The 23,336-nt window shown below is 37.6% G+C and overlaps 3 protein-coding genes across 3 annotated transcripts; 1 reads left to right on the plus strand and 2 right to left on the minus strand.

The window, feature by feature from the left end:
• Positions 1-2,927: 2,927 nt before the first annotated feature.
• Positions 2,928-5,892, minus strand: EAF01_009393 (uncharacterized protein). Its single transcript, XM_038917649.1, has 5 exons — positions 5,203-5,892; positions 4,917-5,138; positions 4,581-4,855; positions 4,382-4,471; positions 2,928-4,290 (listed from the first exon to the last, which is right to left on the minus strand). The coding sequence occupies exons 2-5, from the start codon at positions 5,044-5,046 to the stop codon at positions 3,604-3,606; spliced, it is 1,182 nt and encodes a 393-aa protein (XP_038767254.1). The 5' UTR covers positions 5,047-5,138; positions 5,203-5,892; the 3' UTR covers positions 2,928-3,603.
• A 14,185-nt stretch (positions 5,893-20,077) lies between these two features.
• On the plus strand, positions 20,078-20,620 carry EAF01_009394 (uncharacterized protein; the record flags this gene model as incomplete). The annotated part of the gene is made up of 1 exon (XM_038917650.1): positions 20,078-20,620. One exon carries the CDS (start codon positions 20,078-20,080, stop codon positions 20,618-20,620), a length of 543 nt encoding a protein of 180 aa, XP_038767255.1.
• Positions 20,621-20,950: 330 nt separating this feature from the next.
• Positions 20,951-22,198, minus strand: EAF01_009395 (uncharacterized protein). Its single transcript, XM_038917651.1, has 6 exons — positions 21,963-22,198; positions 21,810-21,840; positions 21,592-21,745; positions 21,492-21,536; positions 21,368-21,433; positions 20,951-21,309 (listed from the first exon to the last, which is right to left on the minus strand). Exons 1-6 carry the CDS (start codon positions 21,977-21,979, stop codon positions 21,113-21,115), a joined length of 510 nt encoding a protein of 169 aa, XP_038767256.1. The 5' UTR covers positions 21,980-22,198; the 3' UTR covers positions 20,951-21,112.
• Between the last annotated feature and the right edge of the window lie 1,138 nt (positions 22,199-23,336).

Raw genomic sequence — 23,336 nt, forward strand, 5'->3', positions numbered from 1 at the left:
ATGGGTTTCATTACAGTGTAGAGCTTCGTGCTCAAGAACAATCATTAGTTTCATTACTATAGTTACGAGAATTGCAACCAGTTACAACCTTATTGAATTCCTACTTGAAGTCTAGTCTAAACCACTCGAGAGATCTCTAGCCACTTCCACGTGACCCTAGAGGCAGCTCCCCGTAACATTATCCTTATCTCCTATTCTCTACCTCTCATTTACAACCTCATCCTCTAATCTTTTTTATTCTCTAAAATCTTTACATTCTATTTCTAAAATTTCTTCACTCTTTAAATCTTCACTTCTCATTCTCATCTTCTATTATCCCTTATCATTTAATATTTTTCCCTATATTCCTTATCTCTTTACAACCTCTCTATTCCCTAATCTTTTTATTCTTCAACTCTTATATTCTATTCTCTAAATCTTTTACTTTTCACATCGCTTTACTCTTCAAATCTCTCTATTTCTTATCTATTTCTTATTCATCCTCATTTATTCCTATCTATCTTTCAATATTTATTCTACACATCCTTTATTTTTATTTATAATCTCTCTACTCTCTAACCTCTTTACTTTCTAAATCTTTATATTCTACTCCCTAAATCTCTCTACTTTTTAAACCTGTTTATTCCTTATTTCCTATTCATCTCCCATCCATCTCTCATCCATCTCCCATCTACAATCTCTCCACTCCATACCCTCCATGCCCCTCCCACCCCCATAAGTTGGGTACCCCACTTTCAGGCCACCCCTCTTTTAGGCCACCTCAAAAATTTACATTATATAATATTAAAATATTAATTATTCAATAACTATTCAGCATTATAATAAATACTTAAAGATACACTTTTATTATCATTATTAACATCTCCCATATCAATTTCATAATTTCCCACTTCAATTTACACCTTTCTAATCTCTTTAATCTTAAAAAACTTCGAATTTGGATTAGTTTTCATTTTACATTTCTTTTTAAAAACGATTTGTTTTAATTAATACTTTAATTGTTTTATTCAATACCCAGATTATAGAATTTCATAATCCTTAGCATCAAATTTCTTAATAATCTTTCTAAAAAGTTAGCAGCAAATGTAAAGATCAATCTCTTCACTTCGAAGGAATATATATGCATATAATCTTAAATCATTAGCTTTTTGAAATGTTTTAAAAGTTGAAATTACGGATTCCTTATTTTATTAATATATAAGATTATTATTAAAAATAAATTCTAATTTGTAACTTCTTTATTACTATTTTTAAACAACAATCTGAATATAATAGACTTAATATAATTTAAAGACTATAAACCTAAAGCTTTCCATCTAATTAATATATTATACTCTATTAAATTATTTAATTATACTTTCTAATAATATATAAGGAAATTAATCTTTTTAATTACTTTAGAATTTAATAAAGAGGCTAATTTATTAAGGTAATATCTATATACTCTTTTAAAAGGTAAAAAAATAAATAAATTAAAAGATTATAGGATATATAATATATATAATGAAAGGAATAAAAGGTATATATTATGCTTAAAGTATTTATATATAAATTCAATAGTTTTATAACTTTTATACTTATTTAATATAAGAAATTTCGATTTATTTAATGAGGAAGAGACTGTTTAAGATATAAAGACCTTTTTAAGCTATTTTAAGGTAATATTATTTATAGTTTATTTATTATCTGTAGTAGTAAAATACCATTCTTTATAAGGTTTCAAATTAGCTGGAAACTATTATTATTATATTAATTTCTTCTTCAATATAATAAGGGAATTAAAAGCTTTTTTTATAATTAAAATGTATTTTATAAGTAATATTCAAGTTTTAGAATCAGGCTTCTTTTTCTAAATAAAATGACATTTTGAGCTTCCCAGAATTAATTTATTTAATCTTTAGCCTTTTTGTATACCTACTTCATTCATATTATAATAATGTTGAGATTTAATATAATAAATTAAAAGTAAATTTAACTTTAAAAACTATTAATTAATAATATCAATAATTATACTTTTGATATATACTGAATCGATTTTCATTTATTTTTTAATTTTAATTTCTAAATTCTTTTAAAGAAAATTCTATACCTATTGTTTTCCAATATAGAATTATTTTCTTAATTTTATAAATTTATTAATATATAGGACTAATATTTAATTTATTAATCATTTCTTTTATATTAGAACTATCTTTTGTATATATTGTATACCTTTATTATAAAATAGATAACCATTTATATAATTTTAAAGAGTAATTTTTAGAATTTTATAATTCGAAGTAGCTTATTGAATTGAATGCTTATTTATTATAATATGTAAAACTAAACTAATATTAATTTCAATATATATTTTAAGTATAATGTAAATAATAACATGTTAAAATTTTAAATCAATTGATTTAAGAGTTATAAAGTTATTAAAGATTTAAAGTGAAAGATTGCTTTTTGTGATAAGCTTTTTTGAGGTGGCCTAAAAGAGGGGTGGCCCGAAAGTGGGGTACCCGACTTAACCCCCATTAACAAAAAAATCCACAATTCCTCCCTCTCCCCCACTAAATCCATCCCCCCAGCTAAACCTTCTCGCCATAGACATATAATCATAAGAATCTCTTAGTTATTAAGACTTGATAGAAAACATACACATCCTCGCCACCCTTCTCTTCCAATTCAATCTTCAACCCTCATTGATGAAAGTTCCAGAATTCTTCTCCCCTACTGAATTCATCCTCCTAATCTTTTTGAGGCGAGTTTTAACTTTCAAGGTTGATGACCTTGAAATGTAGCTATTTATCCAAACTAGGAAGAATTCCCATCTATATTCTATCCGAGCGGAAACCCCTCTTACCCCTAAATGGTATTTCCATCTCACTTGATTGAATCCACTCACCAATTAAAAGAAATACAGCTCACACACTATCACTTGCACTCGCACTTACACACATCAAATCCAAGTACCAATCACTACACAATAAGTCCTTAATATTTAATATTGTATGTCCATGTACTTATGTTTCGCTGGATCATCCCAGGAACCATATTCCTATCCATTTACACCCATCCCAGCAACTCAACTACCAAGCCAGAAGTTTTCCGAGATGAATTAATTTTCAATCCTCAATGTATGTACAATCCACCGTTTGCTTTGTAACCTATTTCCTCTCACCTCCACTAAGCACATATATGCATCTTAATAACAAGTTCAAAGAATAGAAGACATCTCTCTTGAGCATCTCATCCAACATTGAACCAGGCCATCGCTTGTGCGTGTAAAATCTATGAATACGATTTGAAATGAAAAATGAAAAGGTTCGCCGAAACTAGCCACACCAAGGATTGTCATAGTCATGTGACAAATTACCATTATTAATTTGGCAACTGTGGAATATGATACTTATTCCAAGTGCTTTTGGTGAATGAGCTCCAATTCTTTTAATTAAACTCTGGCTGTCTTCGGGAAGGGTATTATCCGAGATTATTTCGCTGAAAACTCCAACGTTCACCTAAATTGCGGTGAAAACTTTCAAATCCTGTATGTTTCTGAAGGTGGAAAATAGAAGGTTCGTGATATCGTGTGTGGCGAAAAAGGAAAGGATGTAATCATTGTTAATCGGGATCAGGGTTGACAGCTCGAAGTATTGGTCCTTGTTGATGAACTCGTCTTGAATAATCGTGATCATCTCGAATAGTATTGATACTCTCTCGACTCCTGTTATCTCCACGTTGATAGACAGCAGCAAAAGGATCTAATCTTGGATCCACAGGCATCAATTGACTCCTCCTGGATCCAGGTGTATTTAATTCGGGTTCCCATGTTTCGATAACGCGTTTTCCATCAGTGCCGAGAACATATCGTGAGTTTTCGCTCATGGTTCTCGATGGTATTGGTCCACCCACACCCACACCGGCTAGGCTTTCCCTTCGACTATTCACGGCAGCATATTTTTCAGCCTTTTCTTGTCTTCTCTTCCTTATACAGAAGTATGTAACACCAGCGATGATTGCGATTAAAGCTACCAGACCAATCGTCAGACCCACCGCAGCTCCAGTTGTCAAACCTCCATCGCCTTTCGAAGCCGACGAGTCGCTGCTTGAATTTGGTGGTGCAGTTGGGGTAACAGTAACTGTTCGAACTTGTCCGGTAATGGTTTCGAGGGATATGACTGGAGTGGGTGTCCACGTAGAACTGGTCGAGCCAGATGTAGACGAAGACGACCTTTGGGCGGCTACTGTAGTGGGTGGTATTGTTGAAGTAGTGGATGCTTCTGTGGAGCTAGTTGATGAAGTAGTTTTCTAATCGGAAGAATTAGCTTGGCGACTTCACATATTATTTATTTGGCAATAGATGGATTAAATAAATTTGCAATCAAAGAAAGTCGCGTACGGGTTGAACGATAGTAGAAGAAGTGGCTTCAGCAGTAGAAGAAGAAGTTGTCACTGGTTCTGGTTCAGGACTCGAAGTCGAAGTAGTTACCTAACATTGAAAACAAGTCAAATGGGTTGCCAGTCGAGGCACGCGGAAAGTCATGGGGATGGTGGCTCAGGTTGGGAGAGGAAAGAAGGGATTATATCCAAGTACTAACCTTGTCAGATGAAGTCGAAGTCGAAGTCGAAGATATAGTCGCAGCTCCTCTTGTTCCCGATGGAGATAATGTCAAAGACATGTATCCATATAAACCATCTCCACCACACGTATCATCTGGATAACCTGGGCATGGGGTGTTGCAATTGCTCGTCGAAGATGTAGTCCCAGGCACATAATTTGAACACCAACATTCTGATCCTTGCACCACCGCAAAAGCGTATTCATCCAAGCAGAAATCGTGACATAGACCATCGGATTGATAGATAGAGGAATCTACAAGGAGGGCAAGATCAGTAATGGTCAGTCTCCAGTTGAATCATGAAGGTTGACTTACTGGCACTGCCGGAACCTGTATTTAAGGTTGAACAATACTCCATAGATATTCCCTGGACATGTTTGAAGAAGGCGAAGAGACATATCGCGACGAGCCCCAGTCGATACGAATCTTGTAGTGAATAAAACATGATCAATTACTTTTGAGGAGTGAGTGTCTCCGTGGTGACTTTATGGATTGTTTTCCAATGGTAAGGTTATCGATGATCATATATTGTCTTAGCTGTTGCCGGAAAAAACAGTTAATGGAATGTCGGGGAAGGTGGAATGCGGGATTGCCAACGAACGAGAATAGGATATGAGAGATATCAATCAAGGTATCCCATTGAATGAAGTCGATCAATCAACCAGTTAATTAATCAAATCAATCCGTCATATAGCGATGACAATGATAGCCATTTCACCAAGGTTGAAATTACTAAGAGATTGGTATAATCCTTCCCGTCGACAAAAAGTGAAAGTAATAAGAACGAATGTAAAGTTAAGGTTGTTTGGGTGATGTAAGAAAAAGACCAGAGGGGACGAGAAGGGTGGATGTAGGAGGAGGAGGAGGAGGAGGAGGAGGAAGAGGAAGGAGACGAAAAAGGAAAATGGGGCAGTGGTAGGAGATTAAGTTAATGTGGAGTTTCGAGGTAGTAGTACAGTTTGTAATTGGAGGAAGTGAGCGATGATGAGGGAGGAGGAGGAGGAGAGAAGTGTGGAAATGGAAAGAGAGGAAGGAAGAGGAAGAGAGAGGGAGAGAGGTGAGAGGTGAGAGAAAGCGTGATGGATGGATGGATGGATGGGTGGGTGGAAAGATAGTGTAGATAGAGAGGTCAGGAAAGGTAATCTGGAGCAGAAAAAAAAGTAGGAAGATAAATCGATAATAGAGCAAGAAGTGTCGCTAGGTAGGAAGCGGAAGGCACCCAGTCAGTCTCTTACACAAGTTCACGACTTCTTCTTATTATTATTATTAGTGTATTTGGCAAGTCCAAAGGTCTTTATTTCGTGTTGCTCTCTTGAACCAAAAAGCATCGTGTCTGCCCAAAATGAAATGAGAAAAGCGGCAAGTAACATTTCGGGGTGGACCGATATAACCCTATGTGAAGTTTAGTTTTTATTAATAAATATGTCTCATGGGGAGAGATGATTGGTCCATGGTGAGGGTGATTTATTTTCTTTTCTTTTTATTCCCCTTGTTGCCTAATGTTTCATAAAATGGTCTCGTCCCGTGGAGAGCTCTTTATTAGTATTGCTAGGTAGGTAGGTAGGTAGTATTGCTATTGCTAGTATTGCTATTGCTAGGTACGATGTAGGTAGTATTGCTATGGCTATTGTGTATGAGGCTGAATTAGCTTTACAATAGTTTCAATTAGAGTACTCAACCCACGTACCTAGAACCTAGGTCGATATTCGAGGTGATGTGTTTTGGGAGATGAATTGAGGGAAATGTCTTGAACCTCTTAAACTCAAAAACAGCCGTGGTGGGTGTCAGTGTCAGTTGAGAATAGGACCTAGGTAGGTAGGTATCTATGATTATGCAGAGTGAAAAAAGAGGAAGAAAGAGAAGGAGAAGGGGAAGACAATCTACCATCTACCATCTACCATCTACAATCTCTCATCTCTCATCATTTCTTCCCCTCCCGCATGGCATAACATGGTGGCACTCGTATCCGACAAGTGGTGGATGCTTGATCCGATCACTTGGACTGCCTCTGAACCGTTGGAAAGTTTCTTGGAAAAAACGCCTTCGTGTGCCTGATTGATGACTGTGATACAGCATGAGATGGAAAGAGAAAAAAAAGTAACTTTTAGCTTTCTTGGACATTCCACACTGACATTAAATAATTCTTATTTTGGTGTTGTGCACTGTGTGCTGAGTGAAGTCCTGATCAATTCGAAACCAAATGGCTATTTCGTGTACGGGTTATATACATCGGTACATGATAGTATGAAATGCTTTTTTGTTTCTCATCGAAATCTCCTGTTTCCGAGTCCTTGAGTAGAGTACGCAGGTAATCTTTCGAGACTTAATCACACCAACCAAGCCTAGTGAACATCTAAATCTATCGACGAGTACTAGATATGCATCTCATCAATGCATCCCAAGTCCCAACAGCATCTCGAGAGCATCTACGAGTAGATATGCATCCAATCATGCAAGATAAAAGCAGCATTCTACCTTTAACGCATTATAATCATCGTCTTTCCCTCTTTCGCACTAACTACCTTCCCGTTCCCGTCTTGTCAATTCTCTAACCACTACTCGAGGACGTATAGCCACTATCGTCGTAGTTCACGGCAAGCTCTTACCTAGGTAATCACATCAACCATTCACAATTCACAAACCACAACCCGTTCATCATGACTGTGCAAGTATATCCAGGTACCAAGGTATCTCTGACCACTCGATCTTCAATTGTCAACATCAATCAAGCAAAAAGATAAGTTAAGTTATGCGAGATACATTTTCCGATATACAACATTCAAACTCAACCATTTCCCCCCTGGTCCAGCTGAAATGGAAAACATGAATGAATGCAAAACATCAAACGCCCGAGACGCCCGAAATATCGATAACAATTCAGATCAGTTAATCATCTATTTGATTTTGATTGCTATGTTGATTGCATATTTCGCCTTTCCGTACCTGCTTTTCTTTCTTCTCTGATCCACCACCAACTCTCTTTTCTTTTCTTCTTTCTATCAATCCTGCCGTGTCTCTCATTCTCTTCAGATCATTTGTCAATGGAGTGAAAATCACTGCTGTCAATAATCAACACTGCCGAGCACAACTAACCTATAAAGTATCCGAGTATCTTGACAGTCAGGGACTAGCTGCAGATAATTCCACCATCCACTCCGATCCAATCCAAGCGAGAAGATTCATAAAAGACAAGAGAGGATAATTGCATTTCAATTTTCAAAATGATTCGGCATAGCCGCACGAGAAGTTTACTTTGCAGGTCGCTCTATGTTGCTACTCCGGAGTTCGTATCTTAAATACAAATGAACCAGATCTTCCATATCATATATAATTATCTCAATACCAAGCCCCCCGGAACGGACCACGGAAATCATATCAACAAGAGAAATCAGAGAATGGATCCCCATTCATCACCTCGACCAAATTACGGTGTTTTTTCTCCTTCCCTGACGTCTTCCTCTTCTCTTCTCTGTCTTCTCCCTTGTCCACTTCCATTTGAAACCTTTTCGTCGTCGATGATAATCTTCCTCGACCCACTCCCATCAACTCTCAGTCTCTCATGTTACGAGTACGATTTGGGGATCCATGAAGGATTAGAATTGAAATCACATTTTATACACTCGGGACTCTTCTGTGTATGAGTTTCTACAATAAATTATCATGAGAGAGAGAGAGTATCCAGAGAGTATGACTCAGTTATAAACAAACACAAAATCAAGAATAAAATCAAACTTTATTCATGGAAGTTATTCGGTCTTTTACTGGGGTACCTACATACTACCAACCTAGCTCTCATTAACCTTTTTCATTATTATCCTCCCAAAACTCATTTATACCCGTGCTCGATCGATATCTCACACACACACACACACACACCCATTTCGAAATATAACTTCAGAAAAATCGCGTATCACATAACATACGAATCATATGAATCCCTTCTTTTCCATTTTGCGCTCCGCTCTTCCATCTCCATTCAATTGAACCAATAGATATCATGCACACGGACAGAATACATACTCCATTTCATATTTTTCTCCGAATGATCTGTCCATCTCCATTTTCGAGTGTTCGTCAAATCAATCAGATTCTCATAAACAAACAAATACCTACCAGTGTTTGACGAAACAACAAACGAACGATTCTTCGCCTACAACCCTACCTCTCATATGACATGATATGAGAGAACTATATACCAGGTAGGTAATCCACTCATGAAAAAGCCACACAGCCAAAAAGCTTGTTCGTTGGCACGGACAATTATATCCACATATATACTTCGTACATAGCTACATATATCTTCTGCACAAAACTATCCGGATAGAGTTCTTCGTATCGCTAGGTAAAATCCCATCCCATGCTTGCATCGTATGCATGCACGTAGGTATGCTAGAATCATATGCTGCATAATTACCAACCTCTTTTCTTACCTTTCTTTTCTATGCTTGGCTTCTAGCCAATCATTACTCGGTATGCAGTATTCGGTATTCCCACACTCACACAGCTCTTCAAGAGTGGGAGTACCTAGGTCCTAGGTAGGTACCTCCAACACCATTCACGCCACCTTTTATAGTATCCATATAACCCCGCAGATATCAAGAGAAGTACATTGGAAGGTTACGGTCTGGTTCATCCATCCATACGCCGACAATTCATTTGTTTGTTTATTTATGATTCATTCATTCATTTATTCAACCGGCGGGCGGGCAGGCGGGCTGGCTAATCGAGGCTGGTGTTCAATCCGAATTAACCGAATAGATCAATCCCCACCAAATCGGTAACTCCAAATATGAAAATAGGGGTGTGAAGTGCCGGATGGGGTATGCTGTACTGGACTCTGCTTATAGGTAGGTATGCATGCGTAAGTTGCGATGGAAAGATTTGTTCTCTTTTCTTTTCTTTTTTGTGAGGGAATAATGAGGGCTTGGATTTTTTCTTTTTTGTTTGGCTTGGTCTGATTTTGTGGCTTTCGTTTTCTTTTTTGTATTGGTCGTATGATTGTTTGGGTGGTCGCTTTTTGTATCGTGGTCGCTTTTTCGAGGGGGGAAGGGTTCTGACGGGTTGGAGTGATTTGAATGGATTGGTGGATTTAACTCACTTAAGTTGCGATAAGTATAAGTATACTACCTGATGCGAATGCTCATGATGCATGCTATTACGGGGGTGTTCGTGTTGGGATGGGTGTTCTAGGTGCTTGGCGGGTGGTGTGCATGGTGGGTGGTGTGCATGAGATGTGATGTTCATGATGGAGGTTTGGGATTTGCATTGGTGAGGTTGGGTGAGTACGGATTGATGACTGATCTCGCGTGTTCAATTATATCGAATCGAAATCTAATCGGATTAGATTGATTGATTGATTGATACATTTCTTATCTACTCATCAATTCTCCTTTAAGCTACCTATACGGATACGATGGGAATACGAGGTCCTTTAACAGCGGTTAGTATACTACATATTCTTGATTTTTATATTTCTAAAAAGAAAAAAAAAGATGAGGCATATATATATATATATACATATAACATTCTTTCCGAATAGTATCTCGTATATTTATTATTATATCTCATTCTAGTATATTATAATTTATTTTAATATACTAGATATTATAACGTAGTTTAACACCGAGTAAATCATATTATTAAGTAGACTACTTTCATCTCAATTTACACTTTTAAATATAAATTATGTTACGGGAGCTGCCTCTAGGGTCATGTGGAAATGACTAGAGTTCTCTCGAGATAGTTTAGATTTGTTACGATGGTCTGCCACAATAGACGTCACGTGACCCCGACGCTTAGGTAACCGGATCAGAGGGATCATTAGTGATCCAGTTGATCGGATCAGAGGGATCATTTGTGATCCGACTGAGCACAGAGAACGAAGGTCTATATAAAGGAATGGGTTTCATTACAGTGTAGAGCTTCGTGCTCAAGATCAATCATTAGTTTCATTACTATAGTTACGAGAATTGCAACCAGTTACAACCTTATTGAATTCCTACTTGAAGTCTAGTCTAAACCACCTCGAGAGATCTCTAGACACTTCCACGTGACCCTAGAGGCAGCTCCCGTAACACTTTGAGCACCATTTCTGCTTCAAGTACCGATTCAATACCAACCGACGATATGGCACCCACCAGTGCATCCGCGAGCAGTCAGGCACAAGCACCCGACACCGACGATGTCGAGATGACCGATGCTCCCAAGGAAATTACCATCAACGAAACACTCAAGATTGCCTTACCAGACAAATACCAAGGAAGTCGACAGGAACTCGACACCTTCCTCTTACAACTTGAAATCTACTTCAGATTCAACAAAGACAAGTTCACCGAAAAGGAATCCAAGAGTGTATGGGCTGTATCATATCTCAGAGGAGAAGCAAGCAAGTGGATTCAACCATATTTACGAGACTATTTCGAGCATGACGACCAGGATCGCATGCAACCCACTCGAACAATCTTCAATAGTTTTGAAGGATTTAAGACAGAGATTCGTAGAATCTTCGGGAACTCCAATGAGCTAGAGGTAGCGGAAGAAAAGATCTTTAACATCAAGCAAACAGGATCAGCCCTCAAGTACGCTACGGAGTTCCGAAGATATGCAGGAATGACCAAATGGGATAAGACCGCCATCATGAGCCATTACCGAAAAGGGCTCAAACCAGAAGTACGATTGGAACTAGACCGAGACGGCGAGAGTAATGATTTGAACGACTTAATCAAGGACTCTATTGAAGCCGACGATCGTCTCTACAGATTTAAGCAAAGCCAAAGATCATACAAACCTCAAGAAAATCAAAACCAAGGGCGTTACCGCAAGAACGAGGGTAGACCACGATACAATCCACAGAGATACGGAGACCCTATGGAGTTAGACGCCACGCACCACGCAAACAGGAATGATGATCAGGAAAAGAAACGTAGACGAGAAAACAACTTATGCTTTGAATGTGGAAAAACAGGGCACCGGGCAGCGGATTGCCGAAGTAAGAAGACAGGAGGAAAGAAAGGCAACTTCAAACCCAAGTTCGGCAAAGGCCAACTTAACGCTACCTTTGTATCCCAGGAACATCCAGCTAAGACCGAAGAAACTGAGACCTTCACCAGTGAAGAATTCCGGAAATTATTGGATGAGTTACCACGAAACCAAGAGGGTATGAATGCAGTAGATTTGTGGGAACAGGAGTATTACCGAACCCCATCACCGTCGGTAACGGAAGAATGTATTAAGGAAGAGATACCAGCAGATCACGCGATGATGAGCTGGACTGCTTGCTATGATGAATTCTGCGGAATCCATCGATCAGATAAAGAAGCAACCGGATGGTTCCCCAAGAAAAGAAAGACAAGGAACCAGCAATCCAACGAAACAGACAAAAAACAAGTTACCCAGCAATTGAATGCTACAGGACAAGCAGGACAGATATACTGCAAGGTCAAAATAAACGGACAAATACAGCAAGTCATGATAGATTCAGGGGCTACAGGAAACTTTATTGCACCAGAAGCTGCAAAGTACTTGAAAGTTCCACTTCAGAAGAAACAGAAACCATATCAATTGCAGTTAGTTGATGGCCAGCTAGCAGGATTGGACGGGAACGTTTCACAGGAGACACGACCAGTACAAATGAACATAAACCAACATTCAGAGGTTATACAGCTTGACGTTGTGCCATTGGGCCAACAACAAATCATCCTAGGAATGCCATGGTTGAAGGCACACAATCCTAGGATAGATTGGTCACAAGAGACAGTGACCTTTGATCAGTGCAAATGTGGTCAAGGAGACACGCTAGAGGCGTCCGCGAGACGTAACACGCGCCAAGGGGAGTTGAACGCGAACAACTTCGGTGACGTAGGACACCCAGTCCAGGGTCCTCCATTAAGAGCGAAGGCCAGTACACCTCCTCTACAAATGCAGAAGCCAACGACACGGCAGGAAATCGCAATCAAGGCAGAAGAGCCTATGATACCAGAACAGTACAAGAAATACGAACATGTTTTCAAAGAACCAGGGATCCATGAGGCTTTGCCAGAACACAAGCCATGGGATCATGAGATAATATTGGAGGAAGGCAAGATGCCTGTGCACACCCCAATTTATTCAATGTCAGCCGATGAGCTGAAGACGCTCAGGGAATATATCGATGACAATTTGGCCAAGGGATGGATCAGGGAATCCACGTCCCAAGTGGCAAGTCCAACTATGTGGGTACCCAAGAAGGACGGTACTAAGAGACTAGTTGTGGACTACAGAAAGCTCAACACGCTTACCAAGAAGGATCGATATCCACTTCCATTAGCTACGGAATTAAGAGATCGATTAGGCGGAGCTACCATATTCACCAAGATGGACCTGCGCAACGGGTACCATTTGATCAGAATGAAGGAAGGCGAGGAATGGAAAACCGCTTTCAAAACAAGATACGGGCTATACGAATACCAGGTTATGCCGTTCGGGCTAACTAACGCACCAGCTACTTTCATGAGACTCATGAACAATGTGTTGTCACCATACTTAGACACTTGTTGTATATGCTACTTGGACGACATCCTAGTATATTCAAACAACGAGAGCCAACACATCAAGGACGTCAGCAGCATCCTCGAAAGCTTAGCCAAAGCCGATTTGCTATGTAAAACCAAGCAAATGTGAATTCCATGTTACGGAAACGGAGTTCCTAGGATTCACCGTATCAAGCCAAGGGCTCAAGATGAGCAAGGATAAGGTCAAGGCAGTGCTCGAATGGAAGCAGCCTACCACGATTAAAGAAGTACAGTCTTTTTTGGGATTCGTCAACTTCTACCGAAGATTTATTAAAGGTTATTCAGGGATTACAGTACCCTTAACCAATTTAACCAGAAAAGAGCAAGGAACGTTCGAATGGACCGCCAAGGCGCAGGAGTCCTTCGAAGCACTCAAACAGGCAGTAGCCGGAGAACCAATACTGTTAACATTTGACCCAGAAAAGCAAATCATAGTGGAAACGGATTCCTCAGATTTCGCTATAGGGGCAGTTCTGAGTCAACCAGGTCAGAATGAGAAATATCAACCAATCGCATTCTACTCTCGAAAACTATCACCAGCCGAACTAAATTACGAAATATACGACAAAGAACTACTGGCGATAGTCGATGCATTTAGAGAATGGCGAGTATATTTGGAAGGATCAAAATACACAGTACAGGTGTATACGGATCATAAGAACTTGGTTTACTTCACCACAACGAAGCAATTAAACAGACGACAGGTCAGATGGTCGGAAACCATGGCCAATTACAATTTTAAGATTTCATATGTCAAGGGATCAGAAAACGCTAGAGCCGATGCTCTAAGCCGAAAACCGGAATATCAGGAAAACAAGTCGTACGAATCATACGCTATATTCAAACGGGAAGGCGAATCACTGGTCTACAATGCACCGCAACTAGCAGCCACTCATATATTGGAAGATAATCATCTAAAGAACAAGATCCAATCATACTACGAAGGCGATGCTACAGCAATACGCATACTCAAGGCAACAGAACCAGGATTCACGATAGAAAACGATACAATATACTTCCACGGAAAAGTATACATTCCTAGCCGAATGACCAAGGAATTTGTGACGGAACAACATGGGTTGCCCGCACACGGACATCAAGGGATTGCAAGAACATTTGCAAGAATACGGGAAATCAGTTACTTCCCACGAATGAGAACGATAGTTGAAGAAGTTGTTGGAAATTGTGACACCTGCATACGAAACAAGTCATCACGACACGCTCCGTATGGTCAGCTCCAGACCCCAGACATGCCTTCTCAGCCATGGAAGTCCATTACATGGGACTTTGTGGTTAAACTACCACTCTCAAAAGATCCTACTACAGGAATTGAGTACGACGCGATACTCAATGTAGTAGATAGACTAACAAAATTTGCTTATATGATACCATTCAAGGAAACATGGGATGCTGAGCAACTAGCATATGTGTTCCTAAGAGGCATAGTAAGCATACACGGAGTACCAGATGAGATAATCTCGGATCGAGACAAGCTCTTTACCTCGAAATTCTGGACTACCTTGCTAGCACTTATGGGTATCAAGAGAAAGCTATCGACATCTTTCCACCCACAAACAGATGGTCAAACAGAGAGGACCAATCAGACAATGGAAGCATATCTTAGATGCTACGTAAATTACCGACAGGACAATTGGGTAGAACTATTACCTATGGCACAATTCGCATATAACACATCGGAAACGGAAACCACAAAGATTACACCAGCACGCGCTAACTTTGGGTTCAATCCTAAAGCATACCAAACACCGATACCACAGGAGGTTAATGCCGAATCAGCAATAATACAAGTCGAACAATTAAAGGATTTACAAGAGCAGCTTGCTCTTGATCTAAGATTTATATCATCCAGAACAGCAGCCTACTACAATACGAAACGTAGTATGGAACCTACGCTTAAAGAGGGGGATAAAGTTTATCTGCTACGACGAAACATCGAAACCAAAAGACCAAGCAATAAACTAGATCACAGAAAACTAGGACCATTCAAGATTGATAAGGTAATAGGAGCCGTTAATTATCGGTTGAAACTACCAGACACGATGAATATTCACCCAGTGTTTCACATATCCTTACTCGAACCAGCACCACCAGGAGCGCCAAGTGCGCCATTTACGGAAATCGAACCAGTTAACCCGAACGCCATATACGATGTCGAAACAATACTAGATTGCAAGTACGTCAGAGGCACAATCAAGTATTTAATCAAATGGTTAGATTATCCACATACCGAGAATTCATGGGAACCAAGAACAAACCTCAACTGCCCTGGGAAGTTGGAGGCGTTCCACCAGCAATACCCGGATTTGCCCAGAAAGAAGGAGAATCCATTGAGGCAAGGATCGAAGGATCCAAAGAAGAAGAATCGAAAGCAAAGGAGTCGTCGCTAGGATCAGCAGTCGAAACAGATGCTTGTTCCCGCTCCTTTTCAACACGTTCATTTTCCAACCTATCCTTTTCCTCAGCTGCATCCAGCTCATCCAAGGTTTTCAGACCACGACGCAACATGGCACCAGCACGGTCACGAAGGGATCGTTGCTGAGTGTCGAGGCGAATCAATTTAGAAAGAGTAGCACGGCGCTCCGTTTCCAGACGTTGTTCCTCGCGCTCCAAAGCATCCCAATCCGAGACAGTGGGAGGAAGAAGGTCACACTTCAGACCAGCTTTAACACACTCACCACAACGACGAGACTCTGACAAAACACGACATTCCAGTTTGCGGGAAGAACAACGAGCACAAGGATCATCCATAATAAAACCTCTCTCTTTGAATTTGGTATACAAGCAAGCACGATTTTCAGTTGATTTGGGAGTCCTAACAACAGGCATTATGAAAGAAAGAAATCAGTCATTACATTATTACAAGAAGTGGGGTAAACACTATAAGTAACGCTTGGGGACAAGCGCTAAGCTAGGAAGGGGATAGTGTTACGATGGTCTGCCACAATAGACGTCACGTGACCCCGACGCTTAGGTACCGATCAGAGGGATCATTAGTGATCCAGTTGATCGGATCAGAGGGATCATTTGTGATCCGACTGAGCACAGAGAACGAAGGTCTATATAAAGGAATGGGTTTCATTACAGTGTAGAGCTTCGTGCTCAAGAACAATCATTAGTTTCATTACTATAGTTACGAGAATTGCAACCAGTTACAACCTTATTGAATTCCTACTTGAAGTCTAGTCTAAACCACCTCGAGAGATCTCTAGACACTTCCACGTGACCCTAGAGGCAGCTCCCGTAACAGAGATGTAGTAAAGTAAATCTATATAGCCAAGCAACCGAGAATAAGCTATAGCAATAATATATAAAAATGAAGAGGGTGAAACTATTTTCTTATTTTTAATGGTCTAGGAATAGGTTCATCTTTTTAATTGGTAACGTAACTTATGGTGAATCGGGTCATATGGGGAACTGGGTTACAAAATTCAATTCTCTTTATATAATCTTGTTCTACGAGCTACATATTTCATCTAATTCTAACTCTAAATTATTTGAATTATTTTCTAACTCTTTTCTTTAGTCTTCTCTTCTAATTCTTTAATTAGATGTTTATATAGTTGTTCTTGTAGCTTTTTTCTCCTTAGGTTTTTTCTCTACTTTATATACCATTTTCAGTACTTTTTTATTACTAAAGATAAATTGACCTTGTAATTTGATTCTTTTGTTTTTAGTTTTCTTCTTTCAAGTTTCAATTACTTTCTGAATATTAATAAGCTATTTTCGAAATAGAGTTATCTCAGTATTTTAAGATTCTACAAATTTAATTATTCTTTTGATATATTGACAAGTTAGTAATATAAAAGAATCATTATCTACTAAAGCTTTATTAAAGATTTGATTTACTTGTCTTAGCTTTGTCCCATTTGGAAAAAAGCTTCTAAGTATAGATAAATTTAAATCTTAATTGAAGGTTCTCATTTATAAAGTGAAAGATTGCTAGGAAAAGTTAAATAATAATAAATCGAATACTTTTTGTAGGGCAAAAGGTACTAAATTAGCTCCTTTCCAATTAGTTTTAATATTAAAAGAATTTGATATTTTTTTCTAATATTTTAAAAGAATTCTATTTATTTAGTTTTTTGAATTTGTTTTATATTAGCTCGAGAATATTAATCAACCTTTAAAGAATAATATTATTTTATTGATCCATATATTATAATATCAAATGATTGAAGTAAATGGGAGTAATAAAAAGGTAATATAAATAAATCGATATTTTTTTTATATAGAAAGTAATAAAGCTACTTGTAATATAACTTAAATAACCATTTATAATCAAAAGTCGAGATCGATTATTTAACACTTTCTTGAATTTTAGTTTGAAAACTCTTTTAGCTATTCTAATTTATAATTGTTTAAAGTCTATTTATTTGTATTAATAAAGAACTACTAGCTTTGAGGTATATTCTTTAGAATTTATACAGAATTTGTATTCTGAGTCTTGAAAATGACTATAGATAATAGAGTCTTTTTTAGCTATATTAATATATTCAAATATAGTTATTCATTCTTATTTATTAGCTATAACTTTTTAATTTGGTTTCTAAGTAGAATTGATTATAATATGTATACTTTGAGTACTTTCAATTCTAAATCTGGTTTCATTTATATTATACATATCATTTAATTCATACTTTTGTTTAATAAATATATACGAAATATATTAAATCAAGTCTGAATATTCTTTAGTATTATTTCTTTAATCTAATTAAACTTTAATTAATATGAGTAATATATCTTAAATTCTGGATATCGTTTTTGGAATTTATAGATTTATTTGTAGTTTATAAATGGAATTTTTATTAAAATAGGAATTCGAAATGATATAATCTAAATATATTGAAGACGAATTTCGTTAGTTATTTCCTTTATTAATATAAATATAATAGAGAATTTAGTGATAATAAGTTATGAAATTCATTATACAAAAGTATTTTCTTTTATATTTGAAAGAATTTGAATCATTTTGTGGAATTGAATATATAATTTTCTTCCGGCGATTCTAACTATAAGAGTTGATTTAGGAACTTCAAAATACTTTGTAGCCTTTTTAATTAATTTAAATTCCTTTAATTAAAGTGTAATAATAGTATTCTATATCTTCTCTTCAATTTAAGAAGATGTAAAAGATGATTTGGTATATATAGCAAAATTTATTGGGGTTTGAAGTCAGTGATAGGCTAAATGTGACCCGGTTCCCTATATAACCCGGTTCATTATAAGTTATGTTATATTAAAATCAATCTTTTTATAGAATAGACTATTAAACTTATATCTAATAGGTGAACAAATAATGAGATAGATTTAGAATAATTGAAACACTTTAATAAGTATATTAAGAATCAAAAAAAGGGCAAATATCAAATGTTAATACTAAATAAATATAAAAATTATAAATCAATAGCTTTTAAGTATACTATAAAGAGAATGATATTATATATTTATATTTATTATTATATTTAAGTTATTTAACTTAACTATTTAATATTAACTATTTTAATAATCTAAAATGTTTATATGGTAATCAAATTGATAGATTTATTAAGGTATATATTAATCATATTTCAAAGATTGAATTCTTTATAGCTTTTAAAATTATATATAAGGAATCAATTACCTTTTAAAATATAAAATCAAAATTTCAAGGAATAGATTTAATTCTATTCAATTCTGAAACTGTACTCTCGAAATTAGATATTCGAATTCATATACTTACCCTCCCCTTTTTCGATCTAGATTAATAAATCTCTCAAACCCCTTGTAATTCAATTAAAGCTCTTTCTCAATTAATATTAATTAAATCTCGAATAACTTATTATCAAGCAAGTTTCTCTATATCTATATTGGAGATTATACTAATTTTAATTAAAGATATAAAAATATTAGCTTATAAAAATATACTTTTAAATATAAAGAATTATATATTTCGAATAGTAAATGAAATATTAAGTAAATATTAAGATATAAAAAAAACCTAATTATATTAAGGAGGAATGCTTATTAAATCAAAGACTTTTTGATATATTATCTTAGTAAAAATTGATATTCAGATTTAATACAATAAACATTAAAAAGAAAGGAATTTTAATAGAAAAGCATCTTCTAATTAATGTTGTAGTAAATACAAAAAGATAGATTATAATACAAGAATTTATTAAAATAATATAATAAATCCCAGATTATTAAATTCTTAATAATTTTAATTAATTAATTTAGTTGTTATTAAACAATATAGCTTTGAAGTAATAATTTGAGATAAAAATAGCTGATTTATTGATATAGCCAATCCACTAATAAACTACGTTATACTATATCTTTATATTTGTTAATTTTTTTTTAATTTTTTCTGAATTTTAATATAGATTTAAACTCAAAAATTTTAAAAAATAATATAATTTTCTTTTAATAATTTTTTTAAAAAGTTATTAAAGATTTTATAAGAGTTCTAAATTTATATGTGATTCTTATATAATTAAAAAATCGACATTTTAAAGCTTTAAATCTCAATACAAAAAAATCCTAAAAATCTAAAAATTTCAAATTAGATTTAAAACAATCTGTATTATATATATACAAATTTTCAATAAATTCTATTTATAAATAAGAAAGTTAAAAATTCTATTTTTTGAGATTTTTAATAATAAAGAGTAGCCCAAAACAGGGGTAGTCCGAAAGTAGAGTACCCGACTTACACGAACAAACCAAGGTAGGTTCGTCTAGCTATCAATCAACCATGACATCAGTACCTACGCACGGCCCCTACAAACCCACACTAATTAAGCACAACCTTAAATCCAAGCTCTAAAGCTAGCCTCGACAGCTTAAATGAACATTTGAATCTCCAAACTCGAACAAATACATCTTCTCTCTACTCACCCCAACACAACCCAATCAAACAATGTAATGTCCACCCCTCCGATCTTTTGTCTCCGCCTCACCTCCCTCCCATCCACCCCCAAAAATTTCTTCACCTCCTCTCTTCCCCGCCACCCCTCCAAAACCAAAACCAACTCCATCCGAAATCCCCAACGTTTCTTCTCCTCCAGGCCTCCTCTCCTTTCACCCCCCAAACAAGCCGTCCCCATATCCGCAACCTCCTTCTCTTCCTCGCGTTCTCGTCTACAGAACCGTTTACGAACACTACAACTCCGCTTGCCTAAATTTCTCCATCCATACACAGCTCCACTACTCGATGCGCCGAAGACGTATATTATTTCGTTTTTGATTCTGCATGAGATTACTGCTATTGTACCTATTCTGCTTCTGGCGAGCGGTTTTCATTATTCAGGATGGTTGCCTTCGGATTTGATACCGGAGGAGAAAGTGGAGAAGGCGAAGGGATGTTTGAGAGGTGGTTTGGCAGGAGAGGATGGTTTGGGTATACTGCGGGGTCTAGGGTGGATGAGGTTGATGAGAGGGATGGGGAAAGAACTTAGAACTGGGTGAAGGATTGATTAGGGGGAATGGGAGGAGATAGTAACACGAGTGGGAAGAGGATAGTGCTAGAAGTTGCGACGGCGTATGTGATCACGAAGGTGTTATTACCTGTGAGAATATTGGTTTCTGTTTTGGGGCGCGCCTTGGTTTGCAGGTGTCATGGGGATAATTGGGAGACTAGGAAGGGGAGGTAGTAAGTGAGATGTACTATATAGATCATGGGATGGGATATGTATGGTTAGAGGGAGATGTGTATTTGCGTTCGGGTACATTCGATGATAAAGCTGGTCGGGAATTCAAGATACGACTTCAACGTGGAACGGGAAAGATGGCACAAACATTCACGAAACCCAATCTTCAATGTAAATATACATAGCTTGAGGTTGATTGACTTTTTATTCATGTATGTGTCTACCCACCATCATCAGAAACAATCTTCAGATATGATATTTGGAGCTAATTGTTTGTTGTTGAAGTAAATGACAGAACATTACATCTAATCTACTTCTCGTAGACCCAGTCGTGTTGAGCGGATTTCCATGAGAGAACCTCACCCTCCTTGAACCAGAGAGCAATCTCCTTCTTGGCGTTCTCGACGGAGTCGGAACCGTGGCAGACGTTGCGTCCGACATCGATGGCGTAGTCACCACGGATGGTACCTGGGGCAGATGCCAATGGGTTGGTGGCACCGAGGAGGGCTAAAGAGAAAGAATTAGATGGCGGTTGATGGGATAAGCAAGACAAAGGGGTACTTACTACGGCCGGTCTTGACGGCATCACGTCCTTCCCAGACCATGGCGCAAATTGGGCCAGAGTTCATGTCTAGAGATAGTTAGATAGGTGTTTGGTGTTTGGTGTGCTCAAAATGGCAGATACGTACAGTTGACGAGACCAGCGAAGAATGGCTTGTCGGAGAGATCAGCGTCTGCAAAAGGTGTTAGTCTCTACAGTCTTATAACATCTATTTCTTCAATGCTTACAGTGCTGCTCGAGGTGGTCCTTTCCTGGGGTGGTGAGCTTGATGGCAGCAAGCTTGTAACTATTCTCAATGTCAACAAAGCTCAAATATTCTTTGCAACATGGCAACCTACCCACGAGCCTCAATCGGCTGATGATTGGGCCAACGAGTCCACGCTGAATTCAACATCAATCAGTATTCTCTCATCCTCTTCTCTCTATTAGAATGGTATTTGCATACTTGGACACCATCTGGCTGATGGCAATGAAGTCTATTCGACACAAAGACGTTAGTATACACCGCTAATACTTTGTTGACGTGGGGTAATTCTTGTCCAAGAGTAAAGAAACAACACCCTCTCATAAGAATAGATGATAGAATAAAGGGACTTACGTTTGTTCGGTAGACATGGTATCGTCGTTTGATCTGGCAGATTCTCTCGGTGTTTGCTGATGCTCTTAAGAGTGCTTGAGTTTTAGGATTGAACGTGCTTTAAGATCGATTCGGGGGCTTCACTCATATTTTAAATTCTTTTAGGTGAGGTGTGTTGTTAGTGGGGTTTTCCTTGGTGGGGTTTGGTAGGAGGGGCGGAAGGGTACCCTTTCTTTGCTGATGAAGCCTTAGATGTGAGGTAACTCATATGTGGAAGGGTACTTTATGTAATCTCGCATAAATTTCTATCATGGTTCGTGGGCCATGTATCACCAATAAAACTTTATGCACATGTTATGCTATAGGTATAGGTATGACTGGGGAGCTGAGCTTTGATCGTCATTGGTGAAGGAGAATAGGACAGCTTGGAAAACCTCAACCCCCCCCCAACGCAAGACTTCAATTCTTTATGGTTCTGTTGTACAAGCCATTTGTTCATATATCTAGCTATTTAGCACTTGATTTCAATCCTGAATTAAGTGCAATTGCTAAATATTGCATGTCTTTTTCAATCATGAAGTCGCCATTAAATCTGTCCTCACAATGGACAGGATATTAGTTTTGTTATCAACATTTGGCAGCTTGATTACACCAGCTGGTGATGGATGCCAACAACAGCTCTCTGTGTAGAATTCACTAACGACCTAAATAGTATCTGTTAAGCATGAGAATTTCAAAACATGCGATCAATCGGGATTCTGCAAACGAAATCGAGCATATGCGGATCAAGCAACAGCAGTGGGAGATAATTGGAGCTTACAAGCTCCTTATCGACTGGCTCAGAGACCTTGACGTGGAAGGATGGTCAGCTACAAGGAACCATCCTCAAGAAATTGACTGGAGGGGAGTCGGTCAGGTTACCGATTACCATTTCGTTCCTCGAATCGGGATCTGCGAGAGTTACGATTGATGAAGAAAAACGTCAAACGGGCGAGATTGAATTGAGACATGGCAGTAAAGCTAGAAAGGAACGTTATAATGAGGCCGCAAACTGGGCAATTGTAGGAGGGTTAACTTTGAGTAAAGATGCAGAGTATAAGAAGTACCCTGGAGTTTCGCACATTACATTTGGCCCAGATGGCAAGTTCAAGGCGGAAGTTACACATGCTCCATTTGCAATCGATTTCAAGAGGGATGACGAGATACAAATTAAGTTTAATGAACGGGGATTGATGAACATGGAACATTGGAGACCGAAGATTGAGAAGCCAGAAAAGAAAGAAGGCGAAGAAGAATCAGCCGAAGTTCAAGCCGGCGAAGATGAGTCCACGTGGTGGGAGGAATCTTTTGGTGGAAATACCGACTCAAAACCTAAGGGTCCTGAGAGTGTTTCTC

The sequence above is a fragment of the Botrytis porri genome, assembly GCF_014898465.1.
Source record: "Botrytis porri strain MUCL 3234 chromosome Unknown BPOR_013, whole genome shotgun sequence".
Lineage (NCBI taxonomy): Eukaryota > Fungi > Ascomycota > Leotiomycetes > Helotiales > Sclerotiniaceae > Botrytis > Botrytis porri.